This window comes from Chenopodium quinoa, unplaced genomic scaffold, assembly GCF_001683475.1.
Source record: "Chenopodium quinoa cultivar QQ74 unplaced genomic scaffold, ASM168347v1, whole genome shotgun sequence".
Classification (NCBI taxonomy): domain Eukaryota; kingdom Viridiplantae; phylum Streptophyta; class Magnoliopsida; order Caryophyllales; family Amaranthaceae; genus Chenopodium; species Chenopodium quinoa.
In genome coordinates this window covers 172,371-188,720 of record NW_018742681.1, presented here as the reverse complement: position 1 = coordinate 188,720, position 16,350 = coordinate 172,371, and the positions used below count along the sequence as shown (strand labels likewise).

Below are 16,350 nucleotides of genomic sequence, written 5' to 3'. Positions count from 1 at the left end.
GGCTGGACCTGCTGTGCTGCCTGACCCCCAAAGAGGGCCGGCTGCATGTATGGGGATCCATACGGCATGTATGGCTGTTGGGGCACATATGGAGCCGGCTGGATAATCTGAGGGCCAGTACGTGCAGACATGCCGCGTGACTGACTCTCTCGGTTTGTTTCCGAATGCTTCATTGAAGTATTCCGAAAACTGTCTGGGTACATCGACGTTTGAGGCCGACTCAAACATTTGTTGACTCCTCTTCTCCTGGATGAACATCCGGGCGTCTGAGTAAGTCTTTTTTGACCCATCCGGCTAAACTTGCCGTATGGCCTTCCTTTGCCCTGATTCAGGAAAACGAAGTTTGGATAGGTCGATCATGGGCCCGTCCGCCCCTTTTGGTTTAGGGTGAGGAGTGGGCACACAATCCTTGATATGCTTTTTCCCGGAGGGAGAAGGCTTCTTAACCGGCTGACTCTTGTTGGTACCAGCTAACTTGCTTATCAGGTCCTTAATCCCCTTTGAAACTCGTCATGAATTTCATGAGTTCGTCTCTACTTACGGGGGCAGCTCCTTCCGCTGCCTGGGGTCTCCAGCCGGCTTGATGGTTGGGCTGCTAGGACCAGCTTTATCTTCGCCCCGTTCCCTTGTTTCTTTAGAACGGGTGCGTCTTGTTCTAAATGACCCGTCTGGGGCCACGTAGGTGTCGACCTCAAAGTCGTCATCATTATCTTGGTCCGTGTGGACCTCGGTCTCGGTCATAGGCCGTTTTCCCTTAGTAGGCGATACAGATTCGGATGTCATCTCAGAAGTACTCTCCCCACAGACGGCGCCAACTGTTTCGGGGTTTTTGGAGTCCCTCGGGAGAGTTACAATTCCAAGAATGCGCGTCGACCGTCTGCAAAACCACGGAAACTCCGGTTGGGTGGAGTTCTGCCTCCGACGATCAAGTTAGAACGTTTCCGGATGTATTAAAGTGCGGAATGTAAAGGTTTTTGTCTCTGATTCAAAGAGAATTCTGCAATTAATAATGCTTGGTTTTTGTGTTTGTATTTATGAATAAGTAATAAATGAAGATTTTCCTCTATTTATGGTGGAAGGGGATCAGTTCCCCTTTTAGAGTTAAGGTGCCACGTGTTAGCAGAGGATTGGATCCCATTGGGCCTATCTGAGGCTGACACGTGTCAGCATGCTATTAGGCCACGTGGACGGGGTATTTTTACCCTAAACAGGTACCAACCAGATGATTTTTCCTAGAATGGCGGTGACATAGAGCTTGAAACCTGTCATAATTGATTCCAGTTTAGATTATTCAATAATTTCAGTTTCTATACCAGTTCCATAATTATTGGATTTGAGACCTCATCTGGGGCAGTCCAGTATCATTTTTGTAAATTATAATTCGTAGAGTTTATCTAACCTTAAGAATAAAATGATACAGTGTGGACAAAGTCAACAAAATGAAAAAAATAAAAAAAGAAAAAAGGGAGCGGGTTCATTTAAATCAACTTAAAATACATTTTCTTCAATATAACTATTTAAAATCTTGTTCTCAAGTAAGCAAAAGTATTTGGGTACCTCATGCACAACCAGTTTTAGACTAGCTCCTAGCAAAGTATTATATCATGATTAAGGTTGCAATTATAGTAAGTAGTAACAATCTCACATCACTATAAAAAAAAAAAAAAATAAAAATAAAAAAAATAAAAATAAAAAAAAATAAAAAAAAAAACCTAAACAATTTATGTAAATGGTAAAGATGAATGTAGCATGATATCAGTTTTACTGTCTACAGGTCAATACATGACAGCTCTTTACAAGTTGAAAAAATAATGTATGTGCTGACTGCTGACTGATGCATTAAGAAACCAGTATCAACTGGTTTGAGTGGTAACCAGTATCTTTGCAAACTGGTTCCAAAATTATGAACCTGTTCTCTAACTGAATATGAGCTATGATCCTAAATATTAGCTGACTACAAAGTCCTAGGCCCACTACTATTTATGGTATATCTGTATATGCCATCATAAGAATGATTTTCCCAAACAATGTCCAACTGCCAATATTGAGAGACTTCAAGGAGAAAAATAATGACAGGTTAATTATTTGTTTTACGGTTACCGGGGGGGGGGGGGGGGGGGGGGGGGGGGTTGTAAGCTTTAATTTCTTTACCAATTAAGTAGTCTTTACAGATCAAGAGTCCTTTGCCCTAGGACAAACCTTCTACCAAGGAATCTCGTAAGGAAAAGTAAGCTAAGAAATATGACAGCTAATTCAGCATAATTCAATAACCACTTTTCTCTTTTTAAGTATTTAGAATTGGCTGTATAAATTTGGCGGAACATTTTATATCGAGTACAAGCAAATTTTCCAATAATTCATATGTGGATAGTTGGAAGTAAACAATAAATGAATGGAAAAGAATCACTGAAGCTACAGCCTCCAATGTCAATTGCATCTTTTAGAAGTGCAGTGACCATACTAAAAGCCTTAACAGAAAGATCAATTTGAGAATACCACATAATTATGTTAAACGACCTCAAAACTGATGAGATAGTGATGATGTTCTAAGAGAAATAGCTGATTTGAGAGGACTTGTTTACCTAGACAGTACTACCATAGTGTTGTTTATATGATTCTTGATCCATTCCTGGTATTCATTAATAGTGAATCTGTGTCTGAGACTTTTATTATTTGATTATATTCGTGCTATTTGATCTAGTTGTTTATTAAAATATTTCTTACAACACCAAAACAAGTCCCTTTTGCATAGTCTATCCTTTTATTTGACATCCATAGGATAGTTATCTCCTTATGGTTCGACTCTCACATCCTTATCTATAGTAGTAGGTGGGCGTGGACCTTAGGTTATCTTCGATTAGGCGTGCAATTAGCCTGCCAAAATGAGCACTAAATCATAGAAATTTCCCCAGCATTAACAATATAAGCACTCTGACATTCAGGAAAACATTGCTAATAATTCAATTAATAAATCTTTGATACAGACTTCAAAGATCATTGCTAATTTATAGTATAATAGCAAACACAAGGATAGTTAACAGTGACACTGAGTCAAACAGATTCGGAAGCTACTTGAGAACAGAATAGCTTAAACCTTTGCCAGGAGTTTGTCTAGAATCAAACTTGATGACTTAAAACAAGGACACCTAGTTATTAACTCAGCTTCTTGGCCCATAATACCCTTTGCTCTGAATATAAGATTAAGGAGAATTACAAAAACACCAAAGACATAAGACCAATATGAGGCAGGAAGATAATTTCATTACAAATAAAAGATTTCATCAGACATTAATTAGGAAAATCTTGTCATTTCTCTATACCTCTACGCCCACGCAGTAGCAATGATATAAATTTAATTCAAGCATTAAAGATCTATACATAATATAACAGCCACAGCAATGTACCTGATCCAAATCTGAGAAGATTAACTCTAGATTGATGACATCAATGTCAGACTTTGGTTCAACTCGTCCATTTACGTGAATAATATCATTATCCTCAAAACATCGTACAACCTAAACACATTAACAATCAGAACCACTTGTCTGATATATAGTAAAGAATAAAAACTAACCCTATAGTCTGTGATTCAGAAGAAAAGAACTTTATGTTTGGCACCAAAATAATGAGAACACTAATCTGACACTTACAGCTCATAAAATGCATTGTTGCAATGACTAAGACCTCACAATGGCAAGACTGAAACAGTAGATCATGCAGCCCATGTATTAATTGGTGTGCTGTATTAGGCCCAAGAGTTGCAAGGAATTAATATATAGCTCCCAAAGTTTTCTATCATCCTTTGAGCAGGATTTTTTTTTTTTGTTTTTTCTATATAGACCTAGAAGGGAAAGTAACACACATGGACAAAAAGGTTTTTATGAGTAAGATCAAGGATCATCCATCCAAAATCAAGTGCTTCATTTTCTACATTATATAAAAATGGGAGGCATAAGTGACACCAAACCAGCCTCTTTAGCCAATAGCCATTACCATTAGTCTCCCATGTAATTTACATTCTGTTTAGCAATTATCCCAACAAAGGACTCCAATTACAATTTTTAAACTTTTTGTTCTCTGCAATTCTTCATTCTGACAATTTTTCGCAAACATAAATTACAAAATACATAAAATAAAATAACATTATTGTATTAATGTAGACAACCATGAAAAAATACTCAGCCGGTATAATCAGCCATATACCCTATATGGTCAAACCCACATTCATCTATATGGTCATTGGGCACCATGACAAAAGCTTCACATTTTTCGAAATTCTATGATGCAAGTTGGATCTTTGGATGGTATTGCATATCTTTGAGTCACTTTATATTTATATAATTGAACCTTGTTATTTGACAAATAAATGAATTAGTAGATTTAAATCTACACACACAAGACAATTGAAAAACATCTTTACAGCAAAGCTATAATTGCTATTGCATATCAAACATTCTCTATACCCTCTTTCATGTCACTGTGATTTACAGCCTACCTTGGCTAGGGGGTCTATATAGCTGAACTAAATAACTAGTAATATATATAATAAGCACCTGAAGTATGGAGTCGACTTCACGAATATGAGATAAGAATTTATTCCCTAATCCCTGCAATTCGAACAATAACAAATAAGAGTAGTGTGCATGAGGACATCAATACTCTTGCAACCTATAAGGAACACCTTGAAAAGAAGGGAATTAAAGAAGGATATACACTTTCTAATAAAGTATATGTTCAAACCTCTCCCTGGCTGGCCCCCTTAACAAGCCCAGCAATATCCACAAATTCTACAGATGCAGGGACCATTTTCTGAGATTTACTCAAATCAGAAAGCACCTGCAACCTTGGATCTGGAACAGCCACAGTCCCAACATTTGGTTCTATTGTGCAAAAAGGAAAATTAGCAGCTTGCGCCTTCCCATTTTCAACCTGTAAAGTTCTACTTCACTTAATATGACAGTTGACATGCCATGGAGTAAACAATTAAAACTACACAAAAATTTCCAATAATAAACATCTGCAGTAACAAAGTGTAACACTGCTTAGGCATTGGATTCTACTGTTAATAAACGAACTTGTCAAACAAAATAAGTAACGAAGAATCAGTACCTAGTTATCTACACAAAGAGACATAATCACATACATCTAAGGAGCATATTTACAAATTCAGCAGCCTCTGTGCTTGGAGAACTAAGGCTAAACACTTATAAATTAGTAATGAAAAGTCAGATTGTGATAGTTCTAAACTAAAAACTACCTGCTAACAGAAGAACATCAGATGAAACGACATCACCCAAGTCTAAAGAAATTGGCAGGAGAAACAGTTGAAATTTCTATTGCCAATAACTAAAGTTAACCCCAAATTCACCGTGCCGTCAATCGTTCATCACCACCAACAATGAACACTAAGCTAACATAACAATGAACAACTTAATCAGATAAACAATCAATAAACTACCCACAAACATTAAACAGACAAAAAAATAACAACAAATTAATCCCATAAATTCCCAAATCATACAAATTCAAGACATTTTATCAAAATTAATAGCATAACTCATAATGTCATATAATCAAACACCTTTCAGGCATAAACCCAGATAGCAGCATTGTGAGTAGAATAGCGAGAAAGAGGAAGATGGGCTTACAACAGCATTGAAAAGAGTGGATTTCCCAACATTAGGGAGACCAACAATACCAGCTTTCAGACTCATGGAAACTTTGAGTGGTGAAGAAGATAAGCTTCGTTTGCTAAGGATTACATGGTTGGTGGTAATACAACGAGTGAGAGATGGGTCAGTAGAGAGAAAGGAAGACTTGAATGGCATTTGTAAACCAGATAGAGCAGGCCGCCATTGATGACAAGCTATTCTCGCCATTGATGCCTAATCTTTAAGGTTTGAGTTTCCACACAATGGTGTTTTACGGAGATACGGGGTAATAGAATTGGTTACTTGCGCGAAAAATAACACCGAGGAAGTAAAAACGAGTAAAATCAAATTTATCAAGCTCTTTGACTATTTGTACCAACTTTTTTGGGGTTTTTTTAAAAAAAAAATAAAAATAAATAAAAATAGATAAAATGACAAAGCTATGTTCTACTTTCTCCTCCAAAAATAAAAGAGCTCTTTCCCAAATTAAGGTCAAGAAGAACCGCAATTCCCAAATTGCAGCCAAAGTTTTAAGAATTCCCAAAGTACCGTCCACGTCACCGGTTCAGGGGGAAGAAATTTTAAATCCGGTCTACAGCAAAACCGCTACCTGAAGTAGCGGTTTTTACTAATAAACCGCTACTTCAGGTAGCGGTTTCTTTTTAATAAACCGCTACTTCAAGTAGCGGTTTTTGTTTAATAAACCGCTACTTCAAGTAGCGGTTTTCTAGCAGGTATAATTTCCCGATTTCACTTTCCTCTTTCATTTTCGTCTTCTCACCAAAATCCCATCCACGCCTTCCACCAAAATCACACCTCCTTCAACGGAAGCCGGCGCAGCCAAGGAATCCACCGACGCCGCCGGAGCATTCCTCAGCAACGAAGGCCGCCGCTGTTGACGCCGAGGGTTCGACTTTAGTGGTCGGCTTCGCTAATTTCAGAAGAAACGTGCTGATCTTCTTGTTTGTGGTAAGTGCCCTAATTATTTTTTGTATTCAGTTATTGGGTTTGTTGTTGTTATTGAGTTTGTTGTTGTTATTGAGTTTCAGAATTGTATGTATGTGTTGTTGTTGTTGGTTTTGGTTGTGTTGTTGTTGTTAGTGTTCTTGTTTATTGTTGTTGTTATTGAGTTTCGGTTTTGGTTGTGTTGTTGTTGTTAGTGTTCTTGTTTATTGTTGTTGTTATTGAGTTTCGGTTTTGGTTGTGTTGTTGTTGTTAGTGTTCTTGTTTATTGTTGTTGTTATTGAGTTTCGGTTTTGGTTGTGTTGTTGTTGTTAGTGTTCTTGTTTATTGTTGTTGTTGTTGAGTTTCGGTTTTGGTTGTGTTGTTGTTGTTAGTGTTCTTGTTTATTGTTGTTGTTATTGAGTTTCGGTTTTGGTTGTGTTGTTGTTGTTAGTGTTCTTGTTTATTGTTGTTGTTATTGAGTTTCGGTTTTGGTTGTGTTGTTGTTGTTAGTGTTCTTGTTTATTGTTGTTGTTATTGAGTTTCGGTTTTGGTTGTGTTGTTGTTGTTAGTGTTCTTGTTTATTGTTGTTGTTATTGAGTTTCGGTTTTGGTTGTGTTGTTGTTGTTAGTGTTCTTGTTTATTGTTGTTGTTATTGAGTTTCAGAATTGTATGTATGTTTGTGGTTGGTTTTGGTTGTTGTTGTTGATTTACTTACCTTACATATAACCCTTGTAGAATTATTAATGGTTTCGATCACATTACTCAGTTTAGGTTGCTATAATTGCTGATTTTGAAAGTGAAAATAGAGCTTCTATACACAAAGTACATGAGCTCAAAGTACATGTAGTCATGACTTATGCCCATGTTGAGCTTCAAGAGGTATTAAGACCTTCATAGCTCAGTTTAGGTTGCTATAATTGTGTAGTTTGCTTGCTTGATGTTAGGACATTGCCACACTGTTAATGAATTTTTGCAATCTAATATCTTTGATTAATAATGGGCTTTTCTAGAATGAAACATGGAGGTTCCGAACTACCCTCTATATTGCTATTGGGGTGGAGAAATTGTCCACAAAGATAGCGATATAACGTATAGGGGTGGGAATCAAAAATTTGTGTTTGTACATTCTGCGATGACATATTCACAAGTTCTGAACAAGCTATATGAAGAATTGAGTGTTGATCCTAGAGGTGTGGAGTTGAAGGTGGTTATGCGTTATCCTATGGCTGGGGCATATGTTGCAATTCCGTTAAATGACGACAACGCTGTTAGAGCTATGTGGATTGCTGTGACTCAGAGTTCTTCTGTTGCAATGCAATTGTTCATTGAACAAGTTCCAAAGGAGCCAGTTGTGCAAACTAACACTGGTTCCTTTCCGGGGATGGATTTTTTTGGTAGTGTGGATCAACCGTTTTCCACTGGTGTTCAAAGTGTGGGCATAGGGTCATTCACAAGAATGCTTGTTGATCCACATTATGTCAATGACCATCTCTCACAGTTTAGGTCTCCGGCCTCATCGCCTAATGTTGGAACCTCGACAAGCACACAACCACAAGGCATTCTTGATTCTCTTGACCCAAACAATGTTGATGTATTTGGCGATGCAGAGATGAATGACACTGATGAAGATGATGATGAAGAGGTAATTGAAGCTCGTGATAAGGCAATTAAAGGAAGCGCCCCCACTTCAGACTTCAATGAAGTGGCGCAAGTTGATCCTCGTTTGAATAACTCATGGATGTCTTGGTTAGGAAATGAGACATATAACAATGGGGGGGAATTTGAGGTTGGTCAGCAGTTTGACTCATTGCAACAACTGAAAGATGATGTGAAATCTTACTCCATAGCTAGAAATCAAACAATTCGAGTTGTGGAGGCAGAGCTAGAGAAATATGTTGTTGAGTGCAAGAGGAAAGAACAATGTAGTTGTTCGTGGAGGCTTAGAGGAGTGAAAGATCCAACACTCTCTACGTTTAAAATTGTGAGGTACAACGGCCCTCATGCAAGTAACTGTGTTGGTGACATCGACTCGGGAGATCATAAGCTACTGACTTCCGAGTTCGTTTGCAATGCTCTTCTAGATGTCATTCGCGTTGATCCTTCATTGAAAATCAAGACAATGGTGCAACTTGTGAAAGAGAAATTTGATGGATTCCAAATAACCTACAAGAGAGCATGGCTAGCGAAACAAAAGGCAATAAAACTCATTTATGGGGGTTGGGAGGGTTCATATGAACAGTTGCCTAAGTACATGCAAGCTCTCAAGGAATCAAATCCTGGAACTGTTGTTGAGTGGAGGTTGTTAGAGTGTACGGTTCCTGGAACACATGTTTTCCAACGAGTCTTTTGGGCATTCAAGCCATGTATTGATGGATTCCGTCACTGCAGACCCCTTATCACCATTGATGGCACTCATTTATATGGCAAATACAAAGGCACTCTACTCATTGCTATGGGAACGGATGCCAATTTTCAACTATTCCCCCTTGCTTTTGCGGTTGTCGAAGGAGAGAACAATGATAGTTGGTCTTGGTTCATGGCTTGTATTCGTGCTCGAGTTACAGATAGGAAAGGGCTATGTGTGATATCTGACAGACATGCTGGTATTTTAGCAGCAATGGAAGAAGTTGGAAGTGGTTGGGAGGAGCCCAATGCCTACCACAAGTACTGTACACGACACTTGGCTTCTAATGTGAACTCAAAATTTAAAAGTGTCGTCATAAAGAACCTCTTTGGCAAAGCAGCTACTGCAAGGCAGAAGAAGAAGTTTGATTACTACATCAACAAAATTGGTGACTTGAATGTAGAGGCCCGTAGGTACTTGATGGAAATTCCGTACAGTAAGTGGTCCATTCATCATGATGGTGGTTTCAGGTTTGGTGTGAAGACTACAAACATGTCGGAAGTTTTCAACGGAGTCTTAAAGGGGGCTCGATGTCTCCCGATAACCGCTTTAGTGCAAATGACCTTTTTCCGGGTTAACTCCTATTTTGCAACTAGAAGAAGTTGGAGTAAAAGAAGACTTGAAGAGGGCCATGAGTTATCGGAAAAGGCTAAGAAGACAATAGAAGCCAACATGGAGAAAGCCGCGCACCATGAGGTTGTTGCTTTTGACTATGATGCCATCGGGTTGTATCAGGTTAGGACCGGTCGTGGAAGAAGAAAAGCTGGTAAAGGTGGTAACTCCCACACTGTGAATCTGTTGAGCAAGACATGTACTTGTGAGAAATTGAGAATATACAAGCTCCCATGCTCTCATGTACTAGCAGTTTGTCGTCATAGAAGCCTATCACATGCAGACTTTGTGGATTCTTTTTTCATGACCGCCGAATACAGGCGTTCATACGCGAAGTGTTTCGCACCAGTTCCTGATCCTTGCCACTGGTTAGCTTACAATGGTCCTACTACTATTGCCAACCCAGATTTGAAAAGAGGCCCAGGCCGACGGTCCACTAGAATTCGAAATGAAATGGATGAGCGTCCCAATCGTGAGAAGAAGGCATGCAGTGTTTGTCGGCGACCTGGGCATAACAAGAAGACATGTCCTACTCTTATTGGTGGATTTGGATCATCTGGGTAACATGATTAATTATATATTCTTGTTTAATATTTATGTTTTTTCTCGAACGCTTAACATTAATTCAATTTTTTGTTATCGTGTAGGTCCCATGGAGCCGGTGATTCGTCCAGGCCCAGTTGATCCATCTGTTCTACGCTTGCAGACTTCCCATAGGAGCCACGATGTTTGGAGTGGCGTAGCTGATAGAGTTCTCTCAGTTAGGGAGCATATGGTCAGCGTGGGACGTGAGTGGAGGGTAGATGGCGGAGTACTAGAGTACGTTAGGCTTGCTGGGTTTTACGGTGTACATAGGATTTTGGGAGGAGGGTTTTTGCTTGATCGATCTCTTCTTACGGCGTTGGTTGAGAGGTGGAGGCAGGAGACACATACTTTCCACCTAGTGGTAGGTGAGGCCACCATTACTTTACAGGATGTCTCCGTCCTGTTAGGTCTGAGAGTGCACGACCCTCCTGTCATTGGACCTCCATTTGAGGGATGACATGACCTAGTTGAGGAGTTGCTGGGAGTTCGACCTGGCCATGATGATAACGGTAAGCCGTTTCTGGAGGGATCTACTTTGAAGTTGACGTGGCTCAGACGTCACTTCTCACAGATGCCAGAGGGAGCTGATGACTTGACAGTTCAGCGCCATAGCCGTGCTTACATTCTCACTCTCATGGGATCTATTCTGTTCGCCGACAAGAGTGGCGATGCTGTGTCACTCTACTACTTGCCGTTCCTTCGAGACTGGGGGACAGCTTCGACCTACAGCTGGGGGAGTGCGACTCTTGGTTTTTTGTATCGGCAGCTATGTCGAGGATGTCAGCGAGATTCAAGACAGATTGGAGGCCCGCTCATCCTACTACAGTTGTGGTCGTGGGAGCATATTACTATTGGCCGACCATACATTAGGAGGCCTCGAGATCCGCCACAGGAGGACCCTGAGGCTGAGGATGAGGATGACATTTTGGGGACTCAGCATCAGCGAGGTGTTGACCCTTTGGCGTGCAGGTACAATGTTTGCTTCAAGTTCATGTTCTTACAATTCTATCTTTCAAGAATTATTATTAACATGTCTTTACAGGTGGTTACGTGTCCATCTATCGTGTGCGCATACTGCTTCTGGACTACCATACTACAGAGATGCGTTTGACCATCAGCGCGAGGACCAGGTACAATCGGTGTTTCTTTTTTTTTGTGCATTGTATTTCTTCCATTATGTTAGTCATATACATGTTGACATACTTGTTTTGGGAATTAGATGATTTGGCAGCCATATACTGAGGCGGTGATGGATCGACTTCCGGAGATTTGTCGCTCAGACATGCACATTTGGCGTTCACGGGCACCTCTGATATGCTTTGACGTCGTTGAGTTCCACCTCCCAGACCGAGTCCTTCGTCAGTTCGGGTTAGACCAGCCGATCCCACAGGATGTAGACACGGACGTTGCTCTACACAGGAAGGATCGAAGGGGACAGCGTAATTGGGAGATTCGGCATTCGGACCATGTACACGAGTGGAGTTGACGAGAGGCATTAGTCGTCCAGGGATACCCGTTCACTGGGACTTCTTCCCCAGCCATGACAGAGTACATGGCTTGGTACCGTCGCATCACGAGACTGGTCATTACTCCACCTTCGCAGGAGCGCCCCCCGAGTCATTACCAGCCAGCTACCTCGGACCTCCTGCTTGTATGAACTTCACTTCATTTCAATCTAGTTCTTACGTTTTTGATTTCATTTTACTAACATTACAACTACACTTAAATGTAGGCACATGCATTTGCTGATTTGCACGTCCAGCTATCGGGAGCTACTGAGACCATCTCCCACTTGCCACCAGAGACGGCTATACCATTTGCCATACAGACGATGCAGGGTTTTACATCATTTTGTGGCCAAACCTTGTCTAGGGTGGGGCAGTCACACCTTATTCAGCAGCCTCGACCGTCCACGTCTTCATCTTCTACTGTGCACACTATGCCGATCAGACCACCACCTCATCGTGGAGGCCATTCAGCACGTGCCTTCCGTCCACCGACTCCTTCTCAGCATACTATCATGACATCTCCTCCACTAGTGCATCGCCAGTATCAGAGAAACCGACGGCGTAGCAACACTACGTCTGGGGTTGGAGTTGGCCTGGATGACATTCCAGAGGAGACAGCTGCATCATCTTCATCGTCACCTCATGGGAAGAAGCAACGCCCGAGCTAAGTGTATATTTTGGAACTAAACTAATTTTTTTGTAAATGCTTAGAATTGGATTTTGTTATATTTAATCAATTGAAAAATATTCGACTTTGCAATTTCGACTTCCTTAGATCTTCATAAACTTGTTATTTATGGTGGTTGTGTTGAAAATATGCTATATATCTCATGTTTTACAGGTACACAACTTGCAGGTTTTTTTTTTGAGTGATTATGCAAGTTTGAAAAAAAAACCAGTCCAGGGTAAACCGCTACTTCAAGTAGCGGTTTTTAAAGTAAACCGCTACTTGAAGTAGCGGTTTTCCAAAATAAACCGCTACATTAAATAGCGGTTTTTTGTAAACAAACCGCTACTTCAAGTAGCGGTTTTAAACTAAAAAACCGCTACTTGAAGTGGCGGTTTATTGCAAAGAAACCGCTACTTGAAGTAGCGGTTTACCCTGGACCGGAAAAAAAAAACCGGTTTTTTAACCAGTGCTTACGTGGACGGTACTTTGGGAATTCTTAAAACTTTGGCTGCAATTTGGGAATTGCGGTTCTTCTTGACCTTAATTTGGGAAAGAGCTCAAAATAAAAGCTATGTTGTCATTAAGTATATAGATAGAGAGCAAAGAAGGTTTTCACTCTCTGTAATATAGTTGTAAATACATATGGATGAAGAATGATGAAATTATAATTGCATTTAACCGACTTTTTATAGTGAAAGCACACTACTAATACTAGCTTTACACATGAAAACTTTACCATAAACTAGGGTGTACCATACTTGGTAAACCCAACACCCAATGTACACCATGTGTAAATGTACACTAGCGTTAGCTGTACATTTTATTAAAAAAAATTGCTTGCTTAAGTATAGGAATTCTGTTATTTATTCCATATTTATTACTTTCTTAATTAGATATATCCCACATTCTTTCATTTTGGAGTTTTTAAAACAGAGAGAAATTGAAATTTTAGAGAGAGAAGTTGAAGGTTAACATCGAAAATGGTAGAACGAGATGAATTTCGTCACAATTCTGATCGGCGATTTGCTAAGGATGATCACAATGAAGATTATTTTGATGTGATGGTGAATTTTTTGATAGAGCAGATAAAGCAAAAAATTCATGTTATATTTTTTAATAAAATGTACAGCTGATGCTAGTGTACATTTACACATGGTGTACATTGGGTGTTGGGTGTACCAAGCATGGTACACCCTAGTTTATGGTAAAGTTTTCATGTGTGAGGCTAGTACTAGTAGTGTGCTTTCACTATAGATACTCGGTTTAAAAGCAATTGCAATTTCATCATTCTTCATCCATATGTATTTACAACTATATTACAGATAGTGAAAACCTTTAATTTTTTTCTCTCTCTCTCTCTATATATTTCATAACAACATAGCTTTTTTTTTTGGAGGAGAAAGTATAACATAATTTCGTCATTTCATCTATTTTTATTTTATTTTTTTAAAAAAAAAACCCAAAAAAGTTGGTTGATTTACAAACAGTCAAACAACTTGATAAATTTGATTTTACTCATTTTTACTTCCTCTGCTCGGTATCATTTTTCGCGCAAGTAACCAATTCTATTACCCCGTATCTCCGTAAAACACCATTGTGTGGAAAATTCAAACCTTAAAGATTAGGCATCAATGGCGAGAATAGCTTGTCATCAATGGTGGTCTGCTCTATATTTTATTTAAATCAATGTTGTTTAGATCATTTCAAATCAATATTGATATGAAATATGATGATCAATAATTATATTTGGATTTCTGTAAAAAAAAAAAAAATTATTATTTTGACATTCAAATCACAGGATGAAGAAGATGTTCTTTATTGCATTGTTTTACGTTCTTTAATTGACAGTGTGATCCAAATTCATTGTAAAATTAGTAATAGTTTTGGCATTGAAATCAATGTTGATATGATTTATAATTTTGTTTGATTACATTTGTAATTATTAAGACTTTGAAATTAATGATATTATTTAAAAATTATATTATATTAATTGCATAGTATTTCAATTAGGTCATATACCTTTTACATTAGGTCATGTACGTTATATATGATTCTATGATCTTTCTATTATAATATTATGTACATTTTATATTAGGACAAGCACGATAATATAATTTTAGTCATTTGTTGTTTATAGGCTTCTCTAATCTGAGTTACTTTTCAGGAGAGTAAAGAGTGATAAACATGCTAGTGATTTGTATAACCAATACGCTTTTAAGCATGGTTTTGGTATATGTAAAGGAAAGAAAGAGGACAAAGAAAAATAGTAATATAATTCGACAAAGAATTTGTCAATGTTCATATGCTTGTTTCAAGAAAGTGAAGACAGAGATGTTGTGTACCAAAAGAGGAATTTTCGTACAGGCTGCAAAGCCTTTATTCAGTTTGATGTTGACAAGGATATTGGCTTGTTCATTGTGATTAACACATATAATGGAGCATAATCATCCTAGGGTTCCTATTTCAAAGAGGCATTTGATAAGATCTCATAGAAAGGTTAGTGAACATTCCTTTTATTATGAAAGTACATTATTTATTTTTTTGTCGCAATCATTTTTAATTTGAACCTGTATACGGTTTTGTACATTATTATTCATTATGTTCATTATTAATATGGATGATGTACTTTATTATTAATATTATTAGTATTATTCACTAAACAGAGGGTTCCTTTCCAATTATTGTAATGAACATTCAGTTTGTGAATAATGTACATTCTTGCGATGCTAAATAATATATCATGTTCTTTATAGGTTAATGATGATTGTTTCGGGGTTTTCTGATGTCCTGCGGGAGAGTTACAATTCCGAGACTGGAACCGGACGTCTGTACCTGCAAAATAACGGAGACTCCTGTGAGCTCCGCCTCAACGGTCAAGTTAGTACCTGATTAAGGAGTAATTAATGCGGAAATTAAAGTAATAAGGTCTCTCTAGGTGAGAGTGTTTAATGTAGGTAATCTGCTTTGTTAGCGAGATCAGCCGGTTATTACTGTGTGTAATTAATGTGTTTGTTCCGTAATGTTTTTCGTAAACTTCTTGTGTTTTCTCTTAATGAGGATTAAGGGAGGTATTTATAACCTTGGGAAACGTGCCCATTCTAGGTTTAGGTAAACCTAGGGCCGATTGGGCTTCCCTCGGAAGTTGGGCCCGGGTGGCCGGGTTCTCCATTAGGCATGGAGTATGCCACATGTCGTGACATAACAGGTCCAAGGTGGACGAATAAGCGCGTGCCACGTGGCAAGCCCTGACAGTTCCAACCAGGGGACACTTGGCAGGACCTGATTGGTCCACGTGGCGCATTCCGATTGGTGGGAGCAAAATCCCCTAATCATTTGCCCCTCACAGGTGGCACGTGACTGGTCACGTGTTACCTGTGACAGGTGTCGCACAGTAACGGGCGACGGCCTGCTACAGGTGTCAGTCGGCGAAAGGACGAGAGATTTTCCCGCCCAAATTTTGAATTCTGGAAGTGACCCTTCGCCTTCTCACTTCGCCTATATAAGGGAGAGTTGCCTTGAGTCATTTTCACACTTTGAGAACTATTTGAGAACATTTGGACCCCTGAACTTGCTCTTACATTTTGGACTTTTTCTGCCTACCGCCTGTTCTGACAAGCCGACTGCACAGGATTTCAGAACTTCATCAACCGTCACTCGTTCAGGTAACTCAGTTCTCTTACTCTTAATTTTCTTTTTATTTTCTGAAATGGCACCACGGAAGCACACGACACGACCTAGGTTAGTGATCAGCCGGTCACCGGGGACGGCTGAATCTAGGACTAGGAGTGCCGCCTGCCCTTTTCCGGACCCATCTTTGCCCTTTATACAAAGTCCGACTGTATCTGTGTCTATGCAGAGCAGGATGGCCAGAACGAAAAAGACAGCTAGGATCTCAAATTCAGACGGCTCCTCCCACAGGGTGCCGATTAGTGAAACATCTGACCAGGCGCCAGATGTTGAAGTGAGACAAGGCGG

At 39.3% G+C, this 16,350-nt stretch overlaps 2 protein-coding genes across 2 annotated transcripts; one reads left to right on the top strand and one right to left on the bottom strand.

Moving 5' to 3' along the window:
- Positions 1-1,954: 1,954 nt before the first annotated feature.
- On the bottom strand, positions 1,955-5,879 carry LOC110722452 (ribosome-binding ATPase YchF-like). The gene is made up of 5 exons (XM_021901722.1): positions 5,649-5,879; positions 4,741-4,929; positions 4,554-4,607; positions 3,405-3,515; positions 1,955-2,035 (listed from the first exon to the last, which is right to left on the bottom strand). Exons 1-5 carry the CDS (start codon positions 5,877-5,879, stop codon positions 1,955-1,957), a joined length of 666 nt encoding a protein of 221 aa, XP_021757414.1.
- Positions 5,880-5,908: 29 nt separating this feature from the next.
- LOC110722377 lies at positions 5,909-12,465 on the top strand. The gene is made up of 6 exons (XM_021901642.1): positions 5,909-6,620; positions 7,607-10,172; positions 10,260-11,166; positions 11,240-11,327; positions 11,417-11,848; positions 11,930-12,465. Exons 2-3 carry the CDS (start codon positions 7,615-7,617, stop codon positions 10,294-10,296), a joined length of 2,595 nt encoding a protein of 864 aa, XP_021757334.1. The 5' UTR covers positions 5,909-6,620; positions 7,607-7,614; the 3' UTR covers positions 10,297-11,166; positions 11,240-11,327; positions 11,417-11,848; positions 11,930-12,465.
- The last annotated feature ends 3,885 nt before the right edge of the window (positions 12,466-16,350 follow it).